Source organism: Sphaeramia orbicularis, unplaced genomic scaffold, assembly GCF_902148855.1.
Source record: "Sphaeramia orbicularis unplaced genomic scaffold, fSphaOr1.1, whole genome shotgun sequence".
Classification (NCBI taxonomy): domain Eukaryota; kingdom Metazoa; phylum Chordata; class Actinopteri; order Kurtiformes; family Apogonidae; genus Sphaeramia; species Sphaeramia orbicularis.
The window spans coordinates 33676-53944 of record NW_021941722.1 but is presented as its reverse complement, the minus strand read 5'-3'; the positions used below and the strand labels follow the sequence as shown (position 1 = coordinate 53944).

The 20269-nt window shown below is 44.3% G+C and overlaps 1 protein-coding gene across 1 annotated transcript in view; it reads right to left on the bottom strand.

Annotated features, from left to right (window-relative positions):
* Nucleotides 1-20269, bottom strand: part of LOC115416883 (chromodomain-helicase-DNA-binding protein 4-like) — a gene marked incomplete at its 3' end in the record, with an annotated part of 52218 nt that overhangs the window by 14737 nt on the left and 17212 nt on the right. Inside the window, exons 3-12 of the mRNA XM_030130755.1 lie at nt 20159-20268; nt 11468-11713; nt 8036-8154; nt 6306-6580; nt 5826-5956; nt 5571-5709; nt 4257-4426; nt 3675-3908; nt 2664-2867; nt 2051-2259 (exon numbers count right to left, since the gene is read on the bottom strand). Of these exons, the coding sequence (XP_029986615.1) occupies nt 2051-2259; nt 2664-2867; nt 3675-3908; nt 4257-4426; nt 5571-5709; nt 5826-5956; nt 6306-6580; nt 8036-8154; nt 11468-11713; nt 20159-20268 (1837 nt within the window). The remainder of the gene's footprint in view (nt 1-2050; nt 2260-2663; nt 2868-3674; nt 3909-4256; nt 4427-5570; nt 5710-5825; nt 5957-6305; nt 6581-8035; nt 8155-11467; nt 11714-20158; nt 20269) is intronic.

Sequence of the window (20269 nt, the reverse complement as noted above, 5' to 3'; positions counted from 1 at the left end):
TGGGACAGACACACTGACACCTGCTCTGTGCACACACTAAAACATTATACTCCTGAAACCTAAGAGTGAAATTATTCAGTTTTATATCAGGGCTGTCAAACATGCGTCCCAGGGTCAAAATGTGTCCCCCCAAAGGTTCCAGTCCCACCCCTGGGATGAATTTCCAAAGTGTCTAAATTCCACAGTCCAGGCTGTGGAACTCATGTTAGTGTGGGTTCCACATCCAGACCAATCTGATCTACAGTCCAATAAGAACAGCAGAAGAACCCACACAGAAGAAGGACTGCAGATTTACTACTGGGTTTGATGGGAAAAATAATATTACATTATGTCTGTAAATAATGACATCTACAAATGTTTGTCTTTGTTTTAGTGCAAAAAATCACATTAAATTGTGAAACTCTTTCCATTTCCAAACTCTCCTGTACCAATAAAATGTGACTAACCTGAACAAATGTGTCCAACCTGAAATGTCTGTATTAAATTCAGTCCAGTTTGAACTCTTTTCTTCCTGTTCCTCAGTGTTTAGTGTCTTTGGAGATCTGATCCAGAATGCACATGGACTAATGAGAAGTGGAGGAAGAAGACTGAGAAAATTACACTGATTTTACTGAAGAAATGTCAGTTTTTTCAGGTTCTTCACATCTGTTTTTGTTTGGATAGTTTATAAAAGTAAGTATTTTCATCATTTAATGGGTTTTTTTTCCACTAAAACACAGACATAAATTGTCAGTTGTCATTATTTCTCCGTTATTCTGTTCTTATTTTCCTGGTTCGGTCCATGGCAGATCGAATCAGACTGAATGTGGAACCTAAAACAACAGGAGTTTGACAGCCATGAATTAGAGACTTTTGAATCCCATTTTTGGCCATTGTCATGTTATTATGGCTGCATGTGCTTTACCTTTAACCAGGTTGTTATCAAAAATAAGAATGTTTCCTGAACGACTAACCTGATTAAATCAGACTAGACTGATCAGACTAGACAGGATTAGATTAAGCAGAAACAATACTAATAATAATACTAATACTAATAATAATAATAATAATAATAATAATAATAATAATAATAATAACAAAACTACTGACCATTCACACGTAGGGATGGAACCATTACTGCTATAACGATAAATGGTGGTAAAATCAGACGGTTAGTATTACTGTTTAAATTCTAATTCTCATGATAACTGTGTTTGATTACCGCACTTTTAGGGGAAAAAAACCCTATGGAAAGACCTGCTTTTATGTCAAATATTTGAGTAGAGTTTGAATTTATTACAATTTTAATTTTCTATACCTAATATTTGGAACCAATATTCACTTTTAAAGTCTGTGAAAAGGTTCCTTAAACATCTGTGTGTTATTTATGCAATAAATTATATACATTTTTCAAATCGGATTTTATATATTTTTTGTGTGTTTTCTGTCCTTCTGTGTTTTTATAGTAGGTTAAAGTGAAAAAATAATAAACAGATGATACAGATGAAGTTGTGCTGAAAATACAGATCCAAACATGGGTATAGTAAACATTTGTTTCTATAGTATATAAAGGCAAAATCAAAAGGATTGAAAAACAGACAGAATAGACTCAGACCACTAAGGGTTAATATTGGAATGTTTCTGACACAGAAGGGACATTGGGACTATTATTTTATTTATTTATTTATTTTTTAAAAATACAACTTGGTTAAATTATTTCAGTGTGCGTATTAGTACTTTTTGCACATTTTGAACACAATTTCAATAATACCGCAATAACAATGATAACTGTGGTATGAAATGTTCATATGGTTCCACCCCTAATCACATATTTACAGTAGAACTGGAATATGTCAGACAGTGGACCCCAACCCGGACCCAGACCTGGACCCAGCAGACCCAGATCCAGACCCAGACCCAGCAGACCCAGACCCAGACCCAGACCCAGACCCAGACTCAGTGGACCCAGACCCAGACCTGGCAGACCCAGACCTGGACCCGATGGACCCAGACCCAGTGGACCTGGCAGACCCAGACCCAGTGGACCCAGCCGTCAGTGTGTGTGTCTGACCTGTGGTTGATGATGCGGTGGATCATCAGCCACTCCATCTTGATGCCGAAGCGCAGGTACTTCTCCTCCAGCTGGGCATACATGGGGTCTTTGTTCTTCCTCTTCACGCTCTTGTCCTCCTCGCCGTCGCCGAAGTCGATGGGCGGTGGCTCGTCCATGTCGTTCTTCCTCTGGTAGTTCCTGAACATCACCTGGCAATGAAGCTCCAGCTGGAAACCCAAAGGCACACATTTAGATCTGCATTAAACCAGTGGGAGGGGCTTCTGAACCCTTAAGGACCCCCATTAGAACAGGTCTACATTTATTTAGAATGTTTGTAGTATAAAAGTGTCACACAACGTCCTTTTGCCGATTCTTTTGCAACTTTTTTCAGGAACTTATATTTTCTTATCTGTCCATTACTTATCATTATTATGAGATAAATGATTAGAACAGTTTTAGCAAAAAATAATAACATTTTTATATTTATTATAAAAAACTGTAAATGTTGATAATGAAACAGATAAACCCAGTAGACCCAGATAAACCCAGTAGACCCAGATAAACCCAGTAGACCCAGATAAACCCAGTAGACCCAGATAAACCCAGATAACCCCAGTGGAGCCGGTCCCACCTGCAGCTCCGTCACCCAGGAGCAGTGCCAGTATGACATGTTGGACCACTTGGCGAAGAACTCCCTCTCGGGCCGCCCTGCCAGCGGGGCGGGGTCGGGGGCGTCGGCCGGGAGGTCCGGTGGGCGGGGCACGGGCGTGGGAGGAGGCGGGTCTCCCCACCTCCATGTCAGGATCCTCTGGACCTTCCCCTTCATGGGCGGACACTGAGGAGACAACAGAGAGGTTTAGGATGGAGGAAGAGGAGTTTAAGGAGGAGAAGGAGGAGGAAGAAGAGGAGGAGGAGGAAGAGGAGGAAGAAGGAGGAAGACAAAGGAGGAGAAGGAGAAGAAGGAGGAGGAAGATGAAGAAGAAGGAGGAGAAGGAGGAAGAGGAGGAGAAGAAGGAGGAGGAGGAAAAGGAGAAGGAGAAGAAGGAGGAGGAGGTGAACTCCACCCATGGAGAGAGGAGGAGGAGGAGCAGAAATGTTCTGCAGTGCTTAAACAGATGACCTTATTTGTGTCCTTCAGGTTCTGTTGGGACGATGAACCTTCAGTTGTGAATTTATTTTTATTTATTTTACATTTTTTTCTATTTCATCAACTTGAGCCATAAACATAAATACCAAATATTCAATAACTGTCATATTTAACCCTTTAAATGACAGGTTTGTAATGAAAACAAACCAGATTTTTGCTGCAATTTTCTTCCCAATATTCAATCCAGTATTTAGAATTTATATGAAATGTATATGAAATAAATTCTATTATTTATGTGTTTAGTTTTTCCTTCTGTCATGTGTCAGTGATTCACTCCAACACTGGTTCAGATTATTATTATTTTTGGTTCAAATGTTAACTGTGTCAGTGTGCATTAGTACTCACTTGGTAGAAGGGTGTTAGTGTAGGAATTTAACAGTTTATTATGGGATGGATTTAGTGGACAGATCAGAATTTTAAACAGTCCGATCCTGGCGTGTGTGGATGTGGCTGTGGGCGTGTCTGTGGGCGTGTCAGCGTGCGTGTGGGGCTGACCGTGCAGCGGGGGCAGATCCACTCTCCGTTGGGGATCTCGGGCAGTGGCGGGTTGAGGCAGTGGATGTGGTAGGAGGAGGGGCAGGAGTCGCAGCACAGCAGCTCTCCTCCGTCTTTGCACACCCGGCAGAACTCCATGTGGTGGTCGTCCTCCTCCGTCTCGCCCACCTCCCCGTTGTCCTCCTCGCCGTCCGACACCTCCTCGCGGGCCTCCCACTGGATGCCCTCCTTCTCCTGAAACCCAGACCAGGAAACCGGACCCTCAAAACCAGCAGTTATGACCCAGAACCCTTCGAACTGAACCCATTTAACACCGTCAGAACTGTCATGGTTTAAAACAGAATCGAATTCATCCACTGAATGTCAAATATTTACCATCTGACTGAGACTGAGGCGTTACTATGGCAACCTCTAACCATAGTATAACCTAACCTACTTTAATCTAACCTAATCTACTCTAGTACAGTTGGTGGAACCAGGTCTAAGCGGGCCGGTCCAGATGGAAGCGGTCCTAAGTGTGGTGGTGGGCAGTCCTAAGCGTGCTGGTGGACGGCCCTAAGTGTGGTGGTGGGCGGTCCTTACGCAGTGCGGGCAGCTCCAGGTTCCCTCCGGCGCCTTCTCCATGTCCGGGTCCAGACACACCATGTGATAGGCTCTGGGACAGGTGTCACACAGGATGATCTCTCCACCCTGTTGACACACCTCGCAGTAGTCCTGGTGGTCCGTCTCATAACCGTCCCCGTCCTCGGCTTCTGTGGACAGAACACCAAACACCATCACATCTGGACCCACCCAACAACAGCAACATCAATGTGTTTGTTCGTTTTGCTATATTTTCATCCGTATTTTGACCATATTCTGTATTTCATTTCCTTGGTTGTTTTAAATGTGCTGTATAAATAAAGTTGGTGGAGGCCTGGTCCAGTCCGGTCCGGTCCGGTCCAGTCCAGTCCGGCCCAGTCCGGTCCAGCCCTGTCTACTCCGGTCCGGTCTGACCCAGTGCAGTCCGGTCTGACCCAGTCTGGCCCAATCCGGTCCAGTCCAGTCCAGTCTTGTCTGGTCCGGTCCAGTTCAGTCCGGTCCTCCTGCTCTGGTACCTTTCTTCTTCTTTTTTTTTTTTTTAAATTGGTCTTGTTGGTACCTTTCTTTTTTTGTTTTTTAAACTGGTCTTGTTGGTACATTTCTTTTTTTTTTTTAAACTGGTCTTGTTGGTACCTTTTTTTTTTAACTGGTCTTGTTGGTACCTTTCTTTAAAAAAAAAACTGGTCTTGTTGGTACCTTTTTTTTTTTTTAAACTGGTCTTGTTGGTACCTTTTTTTTTTAACTGGTCTTGTTGGTACCTTTCTTTTTTTTAAAAAACTGGTCTTGTTGGTACCTTTCTTTTTTTTTAAAAAACTGGTCTTGTTGGTACCTTTCTTTTTTTTTTTTTAAAAAACTGGTCTTGTTGGTACCTTTCTTTTTTAAAAAAAAAAAACGTCTTGTTGGTACCTTTCTTTAAAAAAAAAAAAAAAAGGTCTTGTTGGTACCTTTTTTTTTAAACTGGTCTTGTTGGTACCTTTCTTCTTTCTTTTTTTAAACTGGTCTTGTTGGTACCTTTCTTCTTTTTTTTTTTAAACTGGTCTTGTTGGTCCCTTTCTTCTTTTTTTTTTAAACTGGTCTTGTTGGTCCCTTTCTTTCTTTTTTTTAAACTGGTCTTGTTGGTACCTTTCTTCTTTCTTTTTTTAAACTGGTCTTGTTGGTACCTTTCTTCTTTTTTTTTTTAAACTGGTCTTGTTGGTCCCTTTCTTCTTTTTTTTTTAAACTGGTCTTGTTGGTACCTTTCGTCTTGGGTTTGCTCTTGGTAGTTTTTCTTTACCTTTCTTCTTCTTGGGTTTGCTCTTGGTAGTTTTTCTTTACCTTTCTTCTTCTTGGGTTTGCTCTTGGTGTTCTTCTTCTTGCTGCGGCTGCTGCGGCTGTTGGATCCCTCCGACACCGACACGCTGTTCATGCTGGCGTCGTCGAAGTCGCTGTCCACGTCGGGCTCGTCCTCCTCGCTCTGCGGACACACAACAACCACACCCCCCCGCGTCAGCCGGCACTCAACACAACAACGACGACAACATACGGCGACACACGAAGGAGGCGTGACCAAGTGAGCGGACACCCACGCACCGACGAACGCTTCCTCTTGCTGTTGAATCCGCCCAGTTTGATCTTCAGAGGAGCCACCTTCTTGGTTTTGGCGTTGTTCTTCTTCTCCTGGGGTTTGGGTGCAGGTTTGGACTTCTTTCTGGCATTCGGACCTGACGGACACAAAACAGGAGGTCAAAGGTCAGACAGGCACAAATCCAGGGGATGATTCTGTTCTTATTCTGTTTATTACTTCCTTCAGTTTTTGCCCCAGTTTATTGATAATTTTCTGTAGTTTCATGATAAATTTGCAGATAATTTGGTTCATTTTATAAACTACTTGTTAATCTTACTTAATTTTATTAATAATTTTCTGTATTTTTTTAAATTTTGCTGATTATTTAGTTCATTTTATAATCTACTCGTTAATCTTTTTTCATTTTATTGATAATTTTCCTTATTTTCACAGATTATTTGGCTTCTTTTATTGCTGGATTTTTCGCAGACCCTGCTTCTTGGTACCTTTGCCCTCCTTGGTCTTAGCCTTGCGTAGTGGCGGCGGCGGCGTTTGCTGGGTGTCTGCGAGGGGCGGTGCAGCGACGGCGGGGGGCGGTGCGGGAGCGGCTTCCGACACCATGTTGTCGACGGCGGCGGGGACGTTGGCGGTGGCCAGAGCGGCGTTGGCAGCGGCAGCGCCCCTCAGAGGGTTGTTGGTGCTGAACTCGCGCCACTTGGCGCCCAGAACCATCATCATTTTGGACACTGCGATCTTCGGGTTCTTGGCTGCGATGAGAGGCCTGAAGGACAAACAGGAAACACAAACGAAGACGGGGTTATTTAAACACCTGCTTAAGGTCAGACAGAAAATATCAATGTCTGCAAGCAAAAATCCTCCAGAATAAAAGTTAATTCACAAATTATTTAGATCAGGGCTGTCAAACATGCATCCTGGGGCCCAAATGTGTCCCCCCAAAGGTTCCAATCCGAACCCTGGGATGAATTTACAAAAATTCCACAGTCCAGGCTGTGGAACTCATGTTAGTGTGGGTTCCACATCCAGACCAATCTGATCTACAGTCCATTAATAACAGCAGAAGAACCCACACAGAAGAAGGACTGCAGATTTACTACTGGGTTTGATGAGAAAAAAGTATTACATTATGACTGTAAATAATGACATCTACAAATGTTTGTCTTTGTTTTAGTGCAAAATATAACATGAAATTATGAAACTCTTTCCATTTCCAAACTCTCCTGTACCAATAAAATGTGAATAACCTGAACAAATGTGTCCAACCTGAAATGTCTGTATTAAATTCAGTCCAGTTTGAACTCTTTTCTTCCTGTTCCTCAGTGTTTAGTGTCTTTGGAGATCTGATCCAGAATGCACATGGACTAATGAGAAGTGGAGGAAGAAGACTGGGAAAATTACACTGATTTTACTGAAGAAATTTCAGTTTTTTCAGGTTATTCACATCTTTTTTGGGTAGTTTATAAAAGTAAGTATTTATAATTTAATGGTTTTTTTTTTTCACTCAAACACAGACATAAATTGTCAGTTGTCATTATTTATCGGTTCTTCTGTTCTTATTTGACTGGTACGGTCCACTGCAGATCAGATCAGACTGAATGTGGAACCTGAAAGAACAGGAGTCTTAGAGCCCTGGGTTAAACACAGAGAAAACAGACATGGTACCAACACACAGCCCTGTGGGACTCCACTGGTCTACCACTTTCAAACCTGTATAATAACAGTAGTCTGTGTGGAATAGATGCTTAGTCCAGATGTTTGTCTGTAGTTTCACAGTCTGTCTGAATGGGTTTGAGTCCAAAGGAAAACAAATGAATACAGTCACTTTACTGGTTCTGTTAACTGGAACATCTACAAATGGACTGGATAAACGGGCACGAACCAGTTCAGATGTGGAAGCACTGAAAACATCAGCACAAACAGGTTTACATTTAACTGATGAAAGTCTGGATGACTGAAAAATGACACCAAAGGAGGCAAAGTCAACCGCTTAAAAAGGATTCGGAACCGGCCACGGGTCCAGTCCAGAACCGGCCAAGGGTCCAGTCCAGAACCGGCCACGGGTCCAGTCCGGAACTGGCCCAGGTCCAGTCTAGAACTGGCCACAGGTCCAGTTCAGAACCAGCCACGGGTTCAGTCTAGAACCGGCCCAGGTCCAGTCCGGAACCGGCCCGGGTCCAGATGTGAACGGTGTGGGCGTGGCATGAGTGGGCGGGGCTACCTGACAAACTGGCTGAAGGCCTTGTAGTTGGTCAGAGAGCGGTAGTCCTCCTCTGTGAAGACGTGGTCAATGTCCTCCATGCCCCAGTCATCCAACAGCTGAGACGATGTCTTCGGCTCCTGCACCAAACAAACAATAAACAACATGAAACAAACAATAAACAACATGAAACAAACAAACAATAACCAACATGAACCGTCCAAACAGACCCATGCGTTTAAACCTCAGAATGTGCTCCCCGTCCTGCTTCTAATCAAATCTCACAGATGGAACTGAGTCTAAAGGTCAAAGGTCAAAACACCACAGAGGGGATGGTTTCACGCATTTGAGTCTCTTCATTTAATTGATCATTTTGTTGATTATTTGTTCTGTTTTGTACATAATCCGTAAATTTTTCTTCATTTTATTTCTAATTTTCCTTATATCGATAATTCTGCTAATTATTTGGTTCATTTTGTATATAATTTGTTAATTTTACCCAATCTTATTTATAATTTTCCATCCATGCATCCATCCATTATCTTCCGCTTATCCGGGGCCGGGTCGCGGGGGTAACAGTCTAACCAGGGATGCCCAGACTTCCCTCTCCCCTTTATGTGATAATTTTATCCTTTAATTGATAATTTTGCTGATTATTTGTTGCAGTTTGTACAGAATCTGTTCATTTTTCTTCATTCTATTGATAATTTTCCTTACTAAATTGATAATTCTGCTAATTACTTGGTTCAATTCATAAATAATTTGTTAATTTTTCTTCATTTTATTGATAATTTTGCTGATTTGGTTAATTTTGTACATAATTTGTTCATTTTTCTTCCTTTTATTTATAATTTTCCTTTTATTGATAATTTTGCTGATTATTTGTTGCAATTTATACAGAATTTGTTCATTTTTCTTTGTTTAAGTGATAATTTTGCTGATTCGGTTCATTTTCTATATAATTTGTTCATTTTTCTTCATTCTATTGATAATTTTCCTTATTAAACTGATAATTCTGCTGTTTATTTGGTTCATTTTCTATATAATTTGTTCATTTTTCTTCATTCTATTGATAATTTTCCTTATTAAACTGATAATTGTGCTGTTTATTTGGTTCATTTTATATATAATTTGCTCATTGTCATTCAGGTTTTTTTTGGACCATTTTCAGACCCCCTCCTCTGATGACTCCACGGTGCCTCAGTCATTAGTCGCAGTTTTAATCATAAACCCGTTTCCACCGCATTAATTCCGTCTTTCAGTCCTCCTTTCTTTCTATTAAAGGACCATTTCATTGAATGTCATCGTCTTCCAGGAGCTGCAGCCTGAATCCGCCAATGAATCAAAATGTGTTTATCTAACAAAAAAAAAAAAAAAAAGGGTCAAGAGCAGTGTGGTGCAGAGCTGGGCGGCGTTGCCATGGAAACAGCATATATTCCTAACACACGCTCCACGCCGCCCCTTGCATAAGTGTAATTAAGTCCGAGGCCTCCTATTGGCCGAGCCCACCAGACGGAGCTCTTTGTTAAGAATCATCTGTGCTTGTCCAACCTCCGCTGGCGGTGGATGAAGAGAAACCACCACGCCAAGAAGACGCCAACGTGGCGTCTGACGGACAGAACCACCGCCAAAAATCATCTGAGTTACAGGTTCCACTGCAGAACCCCCACTAAAACCATTCAAACCAGTCACACCAAGGAGGCCTCTCACTTCCTAACATGAGAAATGACTATAGGACAGCTCAAATACACCCATTCAGGGTTCTCACTAGGATGTTTTCACAGCGTAGGGGCACCATGTACGCAGTGCGCACCGTGTACATGGTGCCAGTTTTGTAGGGGGGTCTGGGGACATCCTCCCCAGGATAATTTTGAAATTTCTAACTCTCTGAAACACTATTTCCTAAATTTTGAGGAATGAAGCCAAAAAACGATGCGATATTCCCCTTTGTTTGGTGTTGCTCCCACGCTTCGACGCAGACATGATCGTAGAAAAATATTCACTTGCACAAAATTTGGGATAATGGGAGCGACACACACACACACACACACACACACACACACAGAGGCTAAAGTTTAGCCTAATTTTCCACAGGTGATCGGTCCGTTTAAATCAGATAAATTGACTGAAGTCTCATCGTCAGCCAATGAGCGTAAGGCAAGTGATGTTGGTGGGCAGGGTCAGACAAGACCAATGCACACAAAGGGGTGTGGCTTCTATTGTTGTCATTTCCTGTCTGCAGCGGTTTGAGCCAAGACAAAGGAACAGATTTATTCACATTCAAATCTGGTTCTCATTACGCTGGACGATCACTCACACACACACACACACACACACACACACACACACACAGTGATGTTGTGTTGTTGCAGCTGTCCAAGGGGGTCCTCTGGTGGTGGAATCAGTGTCAGTGGTGTGTGTTTTGTCCTTTGGGTGTTACCGTAGTCAGTTCAGACATGGAAGGAAGTAGCAGACATGTTTGTGTCATTGTGTTTGTGTGGACACAAAGAACGTTTGTCTGTGAGTATTTTATGTTCAGTTGTTGTGCTAATGAACAGTCAAACCTGTCTGTGATGGAAACTTTTGTTCTTAGATTAAAAGAAGTAAATCTTAAGTTGATGTGAAGATGCTAATCATTAGCATGTCTATGGATTTTCCCATTTATGTTAGCATCGAGCTAGTGATCTTTTCTCATTCATTTGAATGTATAATGCTGTTAATGTGCTGGAACAAAGAACAGAACTCGGACATGTTTTGTTTGTATGTTACAGTTTTACACTGAAGTCTGCAGTAAAAGCTTTGGACTGAAGTTTTGGGCGTCTGTCTTTTCTTGGTTAAACCTGTTATCTATCTGCAGAACTACAGCTGTACACACAAGCAGGAGCAGAATACGCACAAAAAAACACCGCTACGCTGATTAAAGACAGCGTCATGGGTCAAATCTCAGTGTCGGGGGCCCCCAGGGACAGCGTCAGGGGCCCCAACATTCAATTACGCTAGCGAGAACCCTGGTTTATGTAAGGCCGAAAGGCTGTTCTGACCAAACGGGTTGGAGAAGAACCTCCTTCAGTCCATCTGTGGAAGTCTGATATCTGACTGTATTTCTCTGGAAAGACTAAGATGTTATATTAACGATCAGAAGGACATCTTTACAGCAAAGTTTGGAAAGTGTTGGAATATCTGGGAACTCAGACTGCAACTACCTGAAATAGACTTAATAAGGACTTTTGAGATCATCGCTGTGGACATATTTTGGATCTGCTTTACATTTCATACAACCTGCATGTACTGCACTGGATAATTCTGATAATGTTCAACAAAAAGAATGTTCAAAAAACTGCTTAAATTTAAAAAAGGTTTGTTTTCTGTTCACGTGTCCAGAAAACCATCGATTCAAGCTGTCACTCATCCATCCTATTGCTACCGGTGCTCTGTGATCGGCTGTTTCCTTACTGAGTCATCGTCGTCATCATCGTCGTCATCCTCCGGTTCTGGTTCTTTCCTCTTGGACGCTGAGCTGCTGCGCTCGCTGCCGCCCCTCTTCTTCTCTTTGCCACTGCCGCCTCTCTTCTTCTTCTTGCGTCCCGGAGTGTAGTCGCTGCCCTCACTGTCGGAGCGGTGGGCGTGGCCGCCGCCGCCGCCCTCTGCCTCCTCGGCCCCGCCCACGTCCATGGGCTCTGGGGAGCTGATGGCGAGCTCCTGGAAAGAAAAGAGGAAGGGGGCGGAGTCAGCAAACAGATGGCGATGCCTCATTTCTACTCATCAGTTTGGGTTCTTTTCAGTTTTAATAAAACTGTGAATCCTGTTTACAGTCCAGCTCTTATTTCTGATCACGGTGATCCTTCTGATCTGGACATTCTGTGTGTTTGACGTCTGTCTTTATATTTACTGGTGTTCACTTTCTCATTTCAAACTCTTCAGTCTCATGTTTTGTTGCGTCTTTCATCGTTAAACTAAACCAGAAAAAACAGACTTTTTAACTTTCACTCAGGGCCAAAAATCATCCAACAAACGACGTAAGTATTCAACATTTACTGTAATAATTATCATCAGACTGAGATGATTTAATGATAACATAAAGGCTTTTGTTGACACTGGGCTGGTTTAGCAGAGAATCAGGAATATGTGGGCGGAGTTTGGACAATTTAACCCTTTAACCTCTGATTAAAGGTAAAGGTTCACATATGAACCCCATTATGTTCAGAAAACACAGACGTACACCTGAACTCCAGCCCCAGACTGGAACAAACCTGAGGTTTCCTACACTGAGGACCACCAGGACCCTTAACCCTGGAGGACCACCAGGACCCTTAACCCTGGAGGACCACCAGGACCCTTAAACCTGGAGGACCACCAGGACCCTTAACCCTGGAGGACCACCAGGACCCTTAAACCTGGAGGACCACCAGGACCCTTAACCCTGGAGGACCACCAGGACCCTTAACCCTGGAGGACCGCCAGGACCCTTAAACCTGGAGGACCACCAGGACCCTTAACCCTGGAGGACCACCAGGACCCTTAAACCTGGAGGACCACCAGGACCCTTAACCCTGGAGGACCGCCAGGACCCTTAAACCTGGAGGACCACCAGGACCCTTAACCCTGGAGGACCACCAGGACCCTTAACCCTGGAGGACCACCAGGACCCTTAAACCTGGAGGACCACCAGGACCCTTAACCCTGGAGGACCGCCAGGACCCTTAAACCTGGGTCCTACTGGTCTACACAGGACTCCAGTAACCCTCCAGTAAGCCTATCCTATCCCACTAACCCTAACCCTTCTAACCCAGTGCTGGTCAAACTGTGGGGTGGGTTAGGGTTAGGGCTAAGGCTAGGGTTAGGGCTAAGGCTAGGGTTAGGAAATAAAATCAATGTAAATAAATCTAGATCCTTTTTTTTTCATCGATCATTTCCAGCTGCAGTTTAGACAGAACATCACCTGAAGGTCATGATCTTTACAGGACAGTTCAGGGTTAGGGTTAGGACATATCAGGGTTAGGGTTAGGACAGTTCAGGGTTAGGGTTAGGACAGATCAGGGTTAGGACAGTTCAGGGTTAGGACAGTTCAGGGTTAGGACAGTTCAGGGTTAGGACAGTTCAGGGTTAGGGTTAGGACAGATCAAGGTTAGGACAGTTCAGGGTTAGGGTTAGGACAGTTCAGGGTTAGGGTTAGGACAGATCAGGGTTAGGGTTAGGACAGTTCAGGGTTAGGGTTAGGACAGATCAGGGTTAGAGTTAGGACAGTTCAGGGTTAGGACAGATCATGGTTAGGGTTAGGACAGTTCAGGGTTAGGGTTAGGACAGATCAGGGTTAGGGTTAGGACAGATCAGGGTTAGGACAGTTCAGGGTTAGGACAGATCAGGGTTAGGGTTAGGACAGATCAGGGTTAGGACAGTTCAGGGTTAGGGTTAGGACAGTTCAGGGTTAGGACAGTTCAGGGTTAGAGTTAGGACAGTTCAGGGTTAGGGTTAGGACAGTTCAGGGTTAGGACAGATCAGGGTTAGGGTTAGGACAGATCAGGGTTAGGACAGTTCAGGGTTAGGAAAGATCAGGGTTAGGACAGATCAGGGTTAGGACAGTTCAGGGTTAGGACAGATCAGGGTTAGGGTTAGGACAGTTCAGGGTTAGGACAGTTCAGGGTTAGGGTTAGGACAGATCAAGGTTAGGACAGATCAGGGTTAGGGTTAGGACAGATCAGGGTTAGGACAGTTCAGGATTAGGGTTAGGACAGTTCAGGGTTAGGGTTAGGACAGATCAGGGTTAGGACAGATCAGGGTTAGGGTTAGGACAGATCAGGGTTAGGACAGTTCAGGGTTAGGGTTAGGACAGATCAGGGTTAGGACAGTTCAGGGTTAGGGTTAGGACAGTTCAGGGTTAGGGTTAGGACAGTTCAGGGTTAGGGTTAGGACAGATCAGGGTTAGGACAGTTCAGGGTTAGAGTTAGGACAGTTCAGGGTTAGGGTTAGGACAGTTCAGGGTTAGGGTTAGGACAGTTCAGGGTTAGGACAGATCAGGGTTAGGGTTAGGACAGATCAGGGTTAGGACAGTTCAGGGTTAGGGTTAGGACAGATCAGGGTTAGGGTTAGGACAGATCAGGGTTAGGACAGTTCAGGGTTAGGACAGATCAGGGTTAGGGTTAGGACAGTTCAGGGTTAGGACAGTTCAGGGTTAGGGTTAGGACAGATCAAGGTTAGGACAGATCAGGGTTAGGGTTAGGACAGATCAGGGTTAGGACAGTTCAGGATTAGGGTTAGGACAGTTCAGGGTTAGGGTTAGGACAGATCAGGGTTAGGACAGATCAGGGTTAGGGTTAGGACAGATCAGGGTTAGGACAGTTCAGGGTTAGGGTTAGGACAGATCAGGGTTAGGACAGTTCAGGGTTAGGGTTAGGACAGTTCAGGGTTACGGTTAGGACAGTTCAGGGTTAGGGTTAGGACAGATCAGGGTTAGGACAGTTCAGGGTTAGGACAGTTCAGGGTTAGGACAGTTCAGGGTTAGGACAGTTCAGGGTTAGGGTTAGGGCAGTTCAGGGTTAGGACAGTTCAGGGTTAGGGTTAGGACAGATCAGGGTTAGGGTTAGGACAGATCAGGGTTAGGACAGTTCAGGGTTAGGGTTATGACAGATCAGGGTTAGGACAGTTCAGGGTTAGGGTTAGGACAGTTCAGGGTTAGGGTTAGGACAGTTCAGGGTTAGGGTTAGGACAGTTCAGGGTTAGGACAGTTCAGGGTTAGGGTTAGGACAGTTCAGGGTTAGGACAGTTCAGGGTTAGGGTTAGGACAGTTCAGGGTTAGGGTTAGGACAGATCAGGGTTAGGGTTAGGACAGTTCAGGGTTACGGTTAGGACAGTTCAGGGTTAGGGTTAGGACAGTTCAGGGTTAGGGTTAGGACAGTTCAGGGTTAGGACAGTTCAGGGTTAGGGTTAGGACAGTTCAGGGTTAGGGTTAGGACAGTTCAGGGTTAGGACAGTTCAGGGTTAGGACAGTTCAGGGTTAGGGTTAGGACAGTTCAGGGTTAGGACAGTTCAGGGTTAGGGTTAGGACAGATCAGGGTTAGGACAGATCAGGGTTAGGGTTAGGACAGATCAGGGTTAGGACAGATCAGGGTTAGGGTTAGGACAGATCAGGGTTAGGACAGTTCAGGGTTAGGGTTAGGACAGTTCAGGGTTAGGGTTAGGACAGTTCAGGGTTAGGACAGTTCAGGGTTAGGGTTAGGACAGTTCAGGGTTAGGGTTAGGACAGTTCAGGGTTAGGACAGTTCAGGGTTAGGGTTAGGACAGTTCAGGGTTAGGACAGTTCAGGGTTAGGACAGTTCAGGGTTAGGACAGTTCAGGGTTAGGGTTAGGACAGTTCAGGGTTAGGACAGTTCAGGGTTAGGGTTAGGACAGATCAGGGTTAGGACAGTTCAGGGTTAGGACAGTTCAGGGTTAGGGTTAGGACAGTTTAGGGTTAGGACAGTTCAGGGTTAGGGTTAGGACAGATCAGGGTTAGGACAGTTCAGGGTTAGGGTTAGGACAATTCAGGGTTACGGTTAGGACAGTTCAGGGTTAGGACAGTTCAGGGTTAGGGTTAGGACAGTTCAGGGTTAGGACAGTTCAGGGTTAGGGTTAGGACAGTTCAGGGTTAGGGTTAGGACAGTTCAGGGTTAGGGTTAGGACAGTTCAGGGTTAGGACAGTTCAGGGCTAGGGTTAGGACAGTTCAGGGTTAGGACAGTTCAGGGTTAGGGTTAGGACAGATCAGGGTTAGGACAGTTCAGGGTTAGGGTTAGGACAGTTCAGGGTTAGGACAGTTCAGGGTTAGGGTTAGGACAGTTCAGGGTTTGGGTTAGGACAGTTCAGGGTTAGGACAGTTCAGGGTTAGGGTTAGGACAGTTCAGGGTTAGGGTTAGGACAGTTCAGGGTTAGGGTTAGGACAGTTCAGGGTTAGGGTTAGGACAGTTCAGGGTTAGGACAGTTCAGGGTTAGGGTTAGGACAGATCAGAGTTAGGACAGTTCAGGGTTAGGGTTAGGACAGTTCAGGGTTAGGACAGTTCAGGGCTTGGGTTAGGACAGTTCAGGGTTAGGACAGTTCAGGGTTAGGGTTAGGACAGATCAGAGTTAGGACAGTTCAGGGTTAGGGTTAGGACAGTTCAGGGTTAGGGTTAGGACAGTTCAGGGCTTGGGTTAGGACAGTTCAGGGTTAGGGTTAGGACAGTTCAGGGTTAGGACAGTTCAGGGTTAGGGTTAGGACAGTTCAGGGTTTGGGTTAGGACAGTTCAGGGTTTGGGTTAGGACAGTTCAGGGTTAGGGTTAGGACAGTTCAGGGTTAGGGTTAGGACAGTTCAGGGTTGGGACAGTTCAGGGTTAGGGTTTGGACAGTTCAGGGTTAGGGTTTGGACAGTTCAGGGTTAGGGTTAGGACAGTTCAGGGTTAGGGTTAGGACAGTTCAGGGTTAGGACAGTTCAGGGTTAGGGTTAGGACAGTTCAGGGTTAGGACAGTTCAGGGTTAGGGTTAGGACAGTTCAGGGTTAGGGTTAGGACAGTTCAGGGTTAGGGTTAGGACAGTTCAGGGTTAGGACAGTTCAGGGTTAGGGTTAGGACAGTTCAGGGTTAGGACAGTTCAGGGTTAGGACAGTTCAGGGTTAGGGTTAGGACAGTTCAGGGTTAGGACAGTTCAGGGTTAGGACAGTTCAGGGTTAGGGTTAGGACAGTTCAGGGTTAGGACAGTTCAGGGTTAGGGTTAGGACAGTTCAGGGTTAGGACAGTTCAGGGTTAGGGTTAGGACAGTTCAGGGTTAGGACAGTTCAGGGTTAGGGTTAGGACAGTTCAGGGTTAGGACAGTTCAGGGTTAGGGTTAGGACAGTTCAGGGTTAGGGTTAGGACAGTTCAGGGTTAGGACAGTTCAGGGTTAGGACAGTTCAGGGTTAGGGTTAGGACAGTTCAGGGTTAGGGTTAGGACAGTTCAGGGTTAGGGTTAGGACAGATCAGGGTTAGGACAGTTCAGGGTTAGGACAGTTCAGGGTTAGGGTTAGGCCAGTTCAGGGTTAGGGTTAGGACAGTTCAGGGTTAGGACAGTTCAGGGTTAGGGTTAGGACAGATCAGGGTTAGGACAGTTCAGGGTTAGGGTTAGGACAGTTCAGGGTTAGGACAGTTCAGAGTTAGGGTTAGGACAGTTCAGGGTTAGGGTTAGGACAGATCAGGGTTAGGACAGTTCAGGGTTAGGGTTAGGACAGATCAGGGTTAGGACAGTTCAGGGTTAGGACAGTTCAGGGTTAGGGTTAGGACAGTTCAGGGTTAGGACAGTTCAGGGTTAGGGTTAGGACAGATCAGGGTTAGGACAGTTCAGGGTTAGGACAGTTCAGGGTTAGGGTTAGGACAGTTCAGGGTTAGGACAGTTCAGGGTTAGGACAGTTCAGGGTTAGGGTTAGGACAGTTCAGGGTTAGGACAGTTCAGGGTTAGGACAGTTCAGGGTTAGGACAGTTCAGGGTTAGGACAGTTCAGGGTTAGGACAGTTCAGGGTTAGGGTTAGGACAGTTCAGGGTTAGGACAGTTCAGGGTTAGGGTTAGGACAGTTCAGGGTTAGGGTTAGGACAGTTCAGGGTTAGGACAGTTCAGGGTTAGGGTTAGGACAGTTCAGGGTTAGGACAGTTCAGGGTTAGGACAGTTCAGGGTTAGGGTTAGGACAGTTCAGGGTTAGGACAGTTCAGGGTTAGGACAGTTCAGGGTTAGGACAGTTCAGGGTTAGGACAGTTCAGGGTTAGGACAGTTCAGGGTTAGGACAGTTCAGGGTTAGGGTTAGGACAGTTCAGGGTTTGGGTTAGGACAGTTCAGGGTTAGGACAGTTCAGGGTTAGTACAGTTCAGGGTTAGGGTTAGGACAGTTCAGGGTTAGGACAGTTCAGGGTTAGGACAGTTCAGGGTTAGGGTTAGGACAGTTCAGGGTTAGGACAGTTCAGGGTTAGGACAGTTCAGGGTTAGGACAGTTCAGGGTTAGGGTTAGGACAGTTCAGGGTTAGGACAGTTCAGGGTTAGGGTTAGGACAGTTCAGGGTTAGGACAGTTCAGGGTTAGGACAGTTCAGGGTTAGGGTTAGGACAGTTCAGGGTTAGGGTTAGGACAGTTCAGGGTTAGGACAGTTCAGGGTTAGGGTTAGGACAGATCAGGGTTAGGACAGTTCAGGGTTAGGACAGTTCAGGGTTAGGGTTAGGACAGTTCAGGGTTAGGACAGTTCAGGGTTAGGGTTAGGACAGTTCAGGGTTAGGACAGTTCAGAGTTAGGGTTAGGACAGTTCAGGGTTAGGACAGTTCAGGGTTAGGACAGTTCAGGGTTAGGGTTAGGACAGTTCAGGGTTAGGACAGTTCAGGGTTAGGGTTAGGACAGTTCAGGGTTAGGACAGTTCAGGGTTAGGGTTAGGACAGTTCAGGGTTAGGACAGTTCAGGGTTAGGGTTAGGACAGTTCAGGGTTAGGACAGTTCAGGGTTAGGGTTAGGACAGTTCAGGGTTAGGGTTAGGACAGTTCAGGGTTAGGACAGTTCAGGGTTAGGGTTAGGACAGTTCAGGGTTAGGACAGTTCAGGGTTAGGGTTAGGACAGTTCAGGGTTAGGACAGTTCAGGGTTAGGGTTAGGACAGTTCAGGGTTAGGACAGTTCAGGGGTGTTTGTCGGTCCATGAACACATTCAAAAGCCTCCTTTCTGCACCACTAAAGGATTATTTCTATTTGTAAATGCAGTTGAAAACTGGAATTGTAAAAACCGTTTGTTTCCATGAAGACACTCATCAGTTCATTTTCTCTGCAGGAAAACCCTGTTTGAGTGAAAACTACACCTGCATTCAGCTGCACCTTTAAAAACCACTGGACTGCAACAGCAACTATTACACATGTTAGAGATAGGACAGAAATATAAACACAAGAAATAAACTGTGACACAGGAAGAACATACGAGTAAATATATGATCCATCAGACGGTTTCATTAGATTTAAGCCATAAACACCCAAAGCTACTTTCGATTTTTTCTTCTATTTAAGCGATTTATCCCCATTTATTATATTAGCCTCTGAATTTTACATTTTTTAAGTGTAAATCCTGTATTTTCTATATTTAATTCTCTGATCCTGTAGATGTTCATTAAAACTTCAGATTCCAGTTGATGGTTCTTCTATCAGAAACAGGTCAAACTGAATAAACAGTGTCTGTTTCAGTCCAGTCTGTCCTGAACTGAACATAAACCCAGTGTGTCCATCCACTGGCATTGATCCAACTGCATGGGTTTATTATTTTTTGTTCAATTTTATTCAGTTTGTGCTTTATTTTTTTCTTTTTTGCTTATTATTTCGGCCCATTTTTATTGATTTTGTTCATTGTATTGATCACTTTGGCTGTTTTTGTTCATTTTCTTGCTTATTTTATGCTTTTTTACTAAATTTCTGTCATCTTTTTGCTTTTTTTTAATGTAATTTATTGTTTTGTAAATTTTTTGTTCATTTTATTTACTACTTAATGTATATAATAAGAAAAATAAGTGTGTCCATCCACTATCATTGATCCAACTCCATGGGTTGACTGGTGAATCAATGTTGGAGAAGATGATGCTGTTTCCACGGTAACTACGGAGCCTCTGAACGTCCAAATATGGTCATATCTGAGGACCATGAAAAGATGAAGAACTGTATTTGACACCAATTATTGACATGGATTAATAGGATTAGTGGATCAACAGGAATTAAACAGTTTAGATCAGTAGATGGTTTCGGTTTTTAAGGGTTAAACTAAATACAGGGTTCTGGATGGGATGAAATGATGAACTGTCCTCATTTTTCTAATATTTTGCTTATTTTGTCCTCACTTTAGAAGTATTTATTTACTTTTATGCCATATTTAAAAGGTTTTGGGTTTATTTGTTCTTATTTTCTCAAGTATTTTGCATATTTTATTCTCATTTTATCCTGTGAATCACTGAGGTAAAACTGCCTTTACACTAATTCTTGACATGTGTAGACAGATTTGGTGGCTCAGTGAGTATTCCCACAGTTCCATCAATAGATGTTTCGGTCTTCATGGGTTCATTGTGGTAGATGAGCCAACAGTGCGCTTCATCTGATGGACTGAGGACAGGAATAACTGTTGTATTCTTGACATGTTTCTCAGAATAACCGTGTGTGGACTCACCTCTCTGCGTGACCTCCTCTTACTGCTCTTACTCTCTCTGCTCTTCTTGGCCTTTTTCTTCTTCTTCACCTTCGGAGTCTCATTCTCTGAGATCTCCTCCTCTTCGTCATC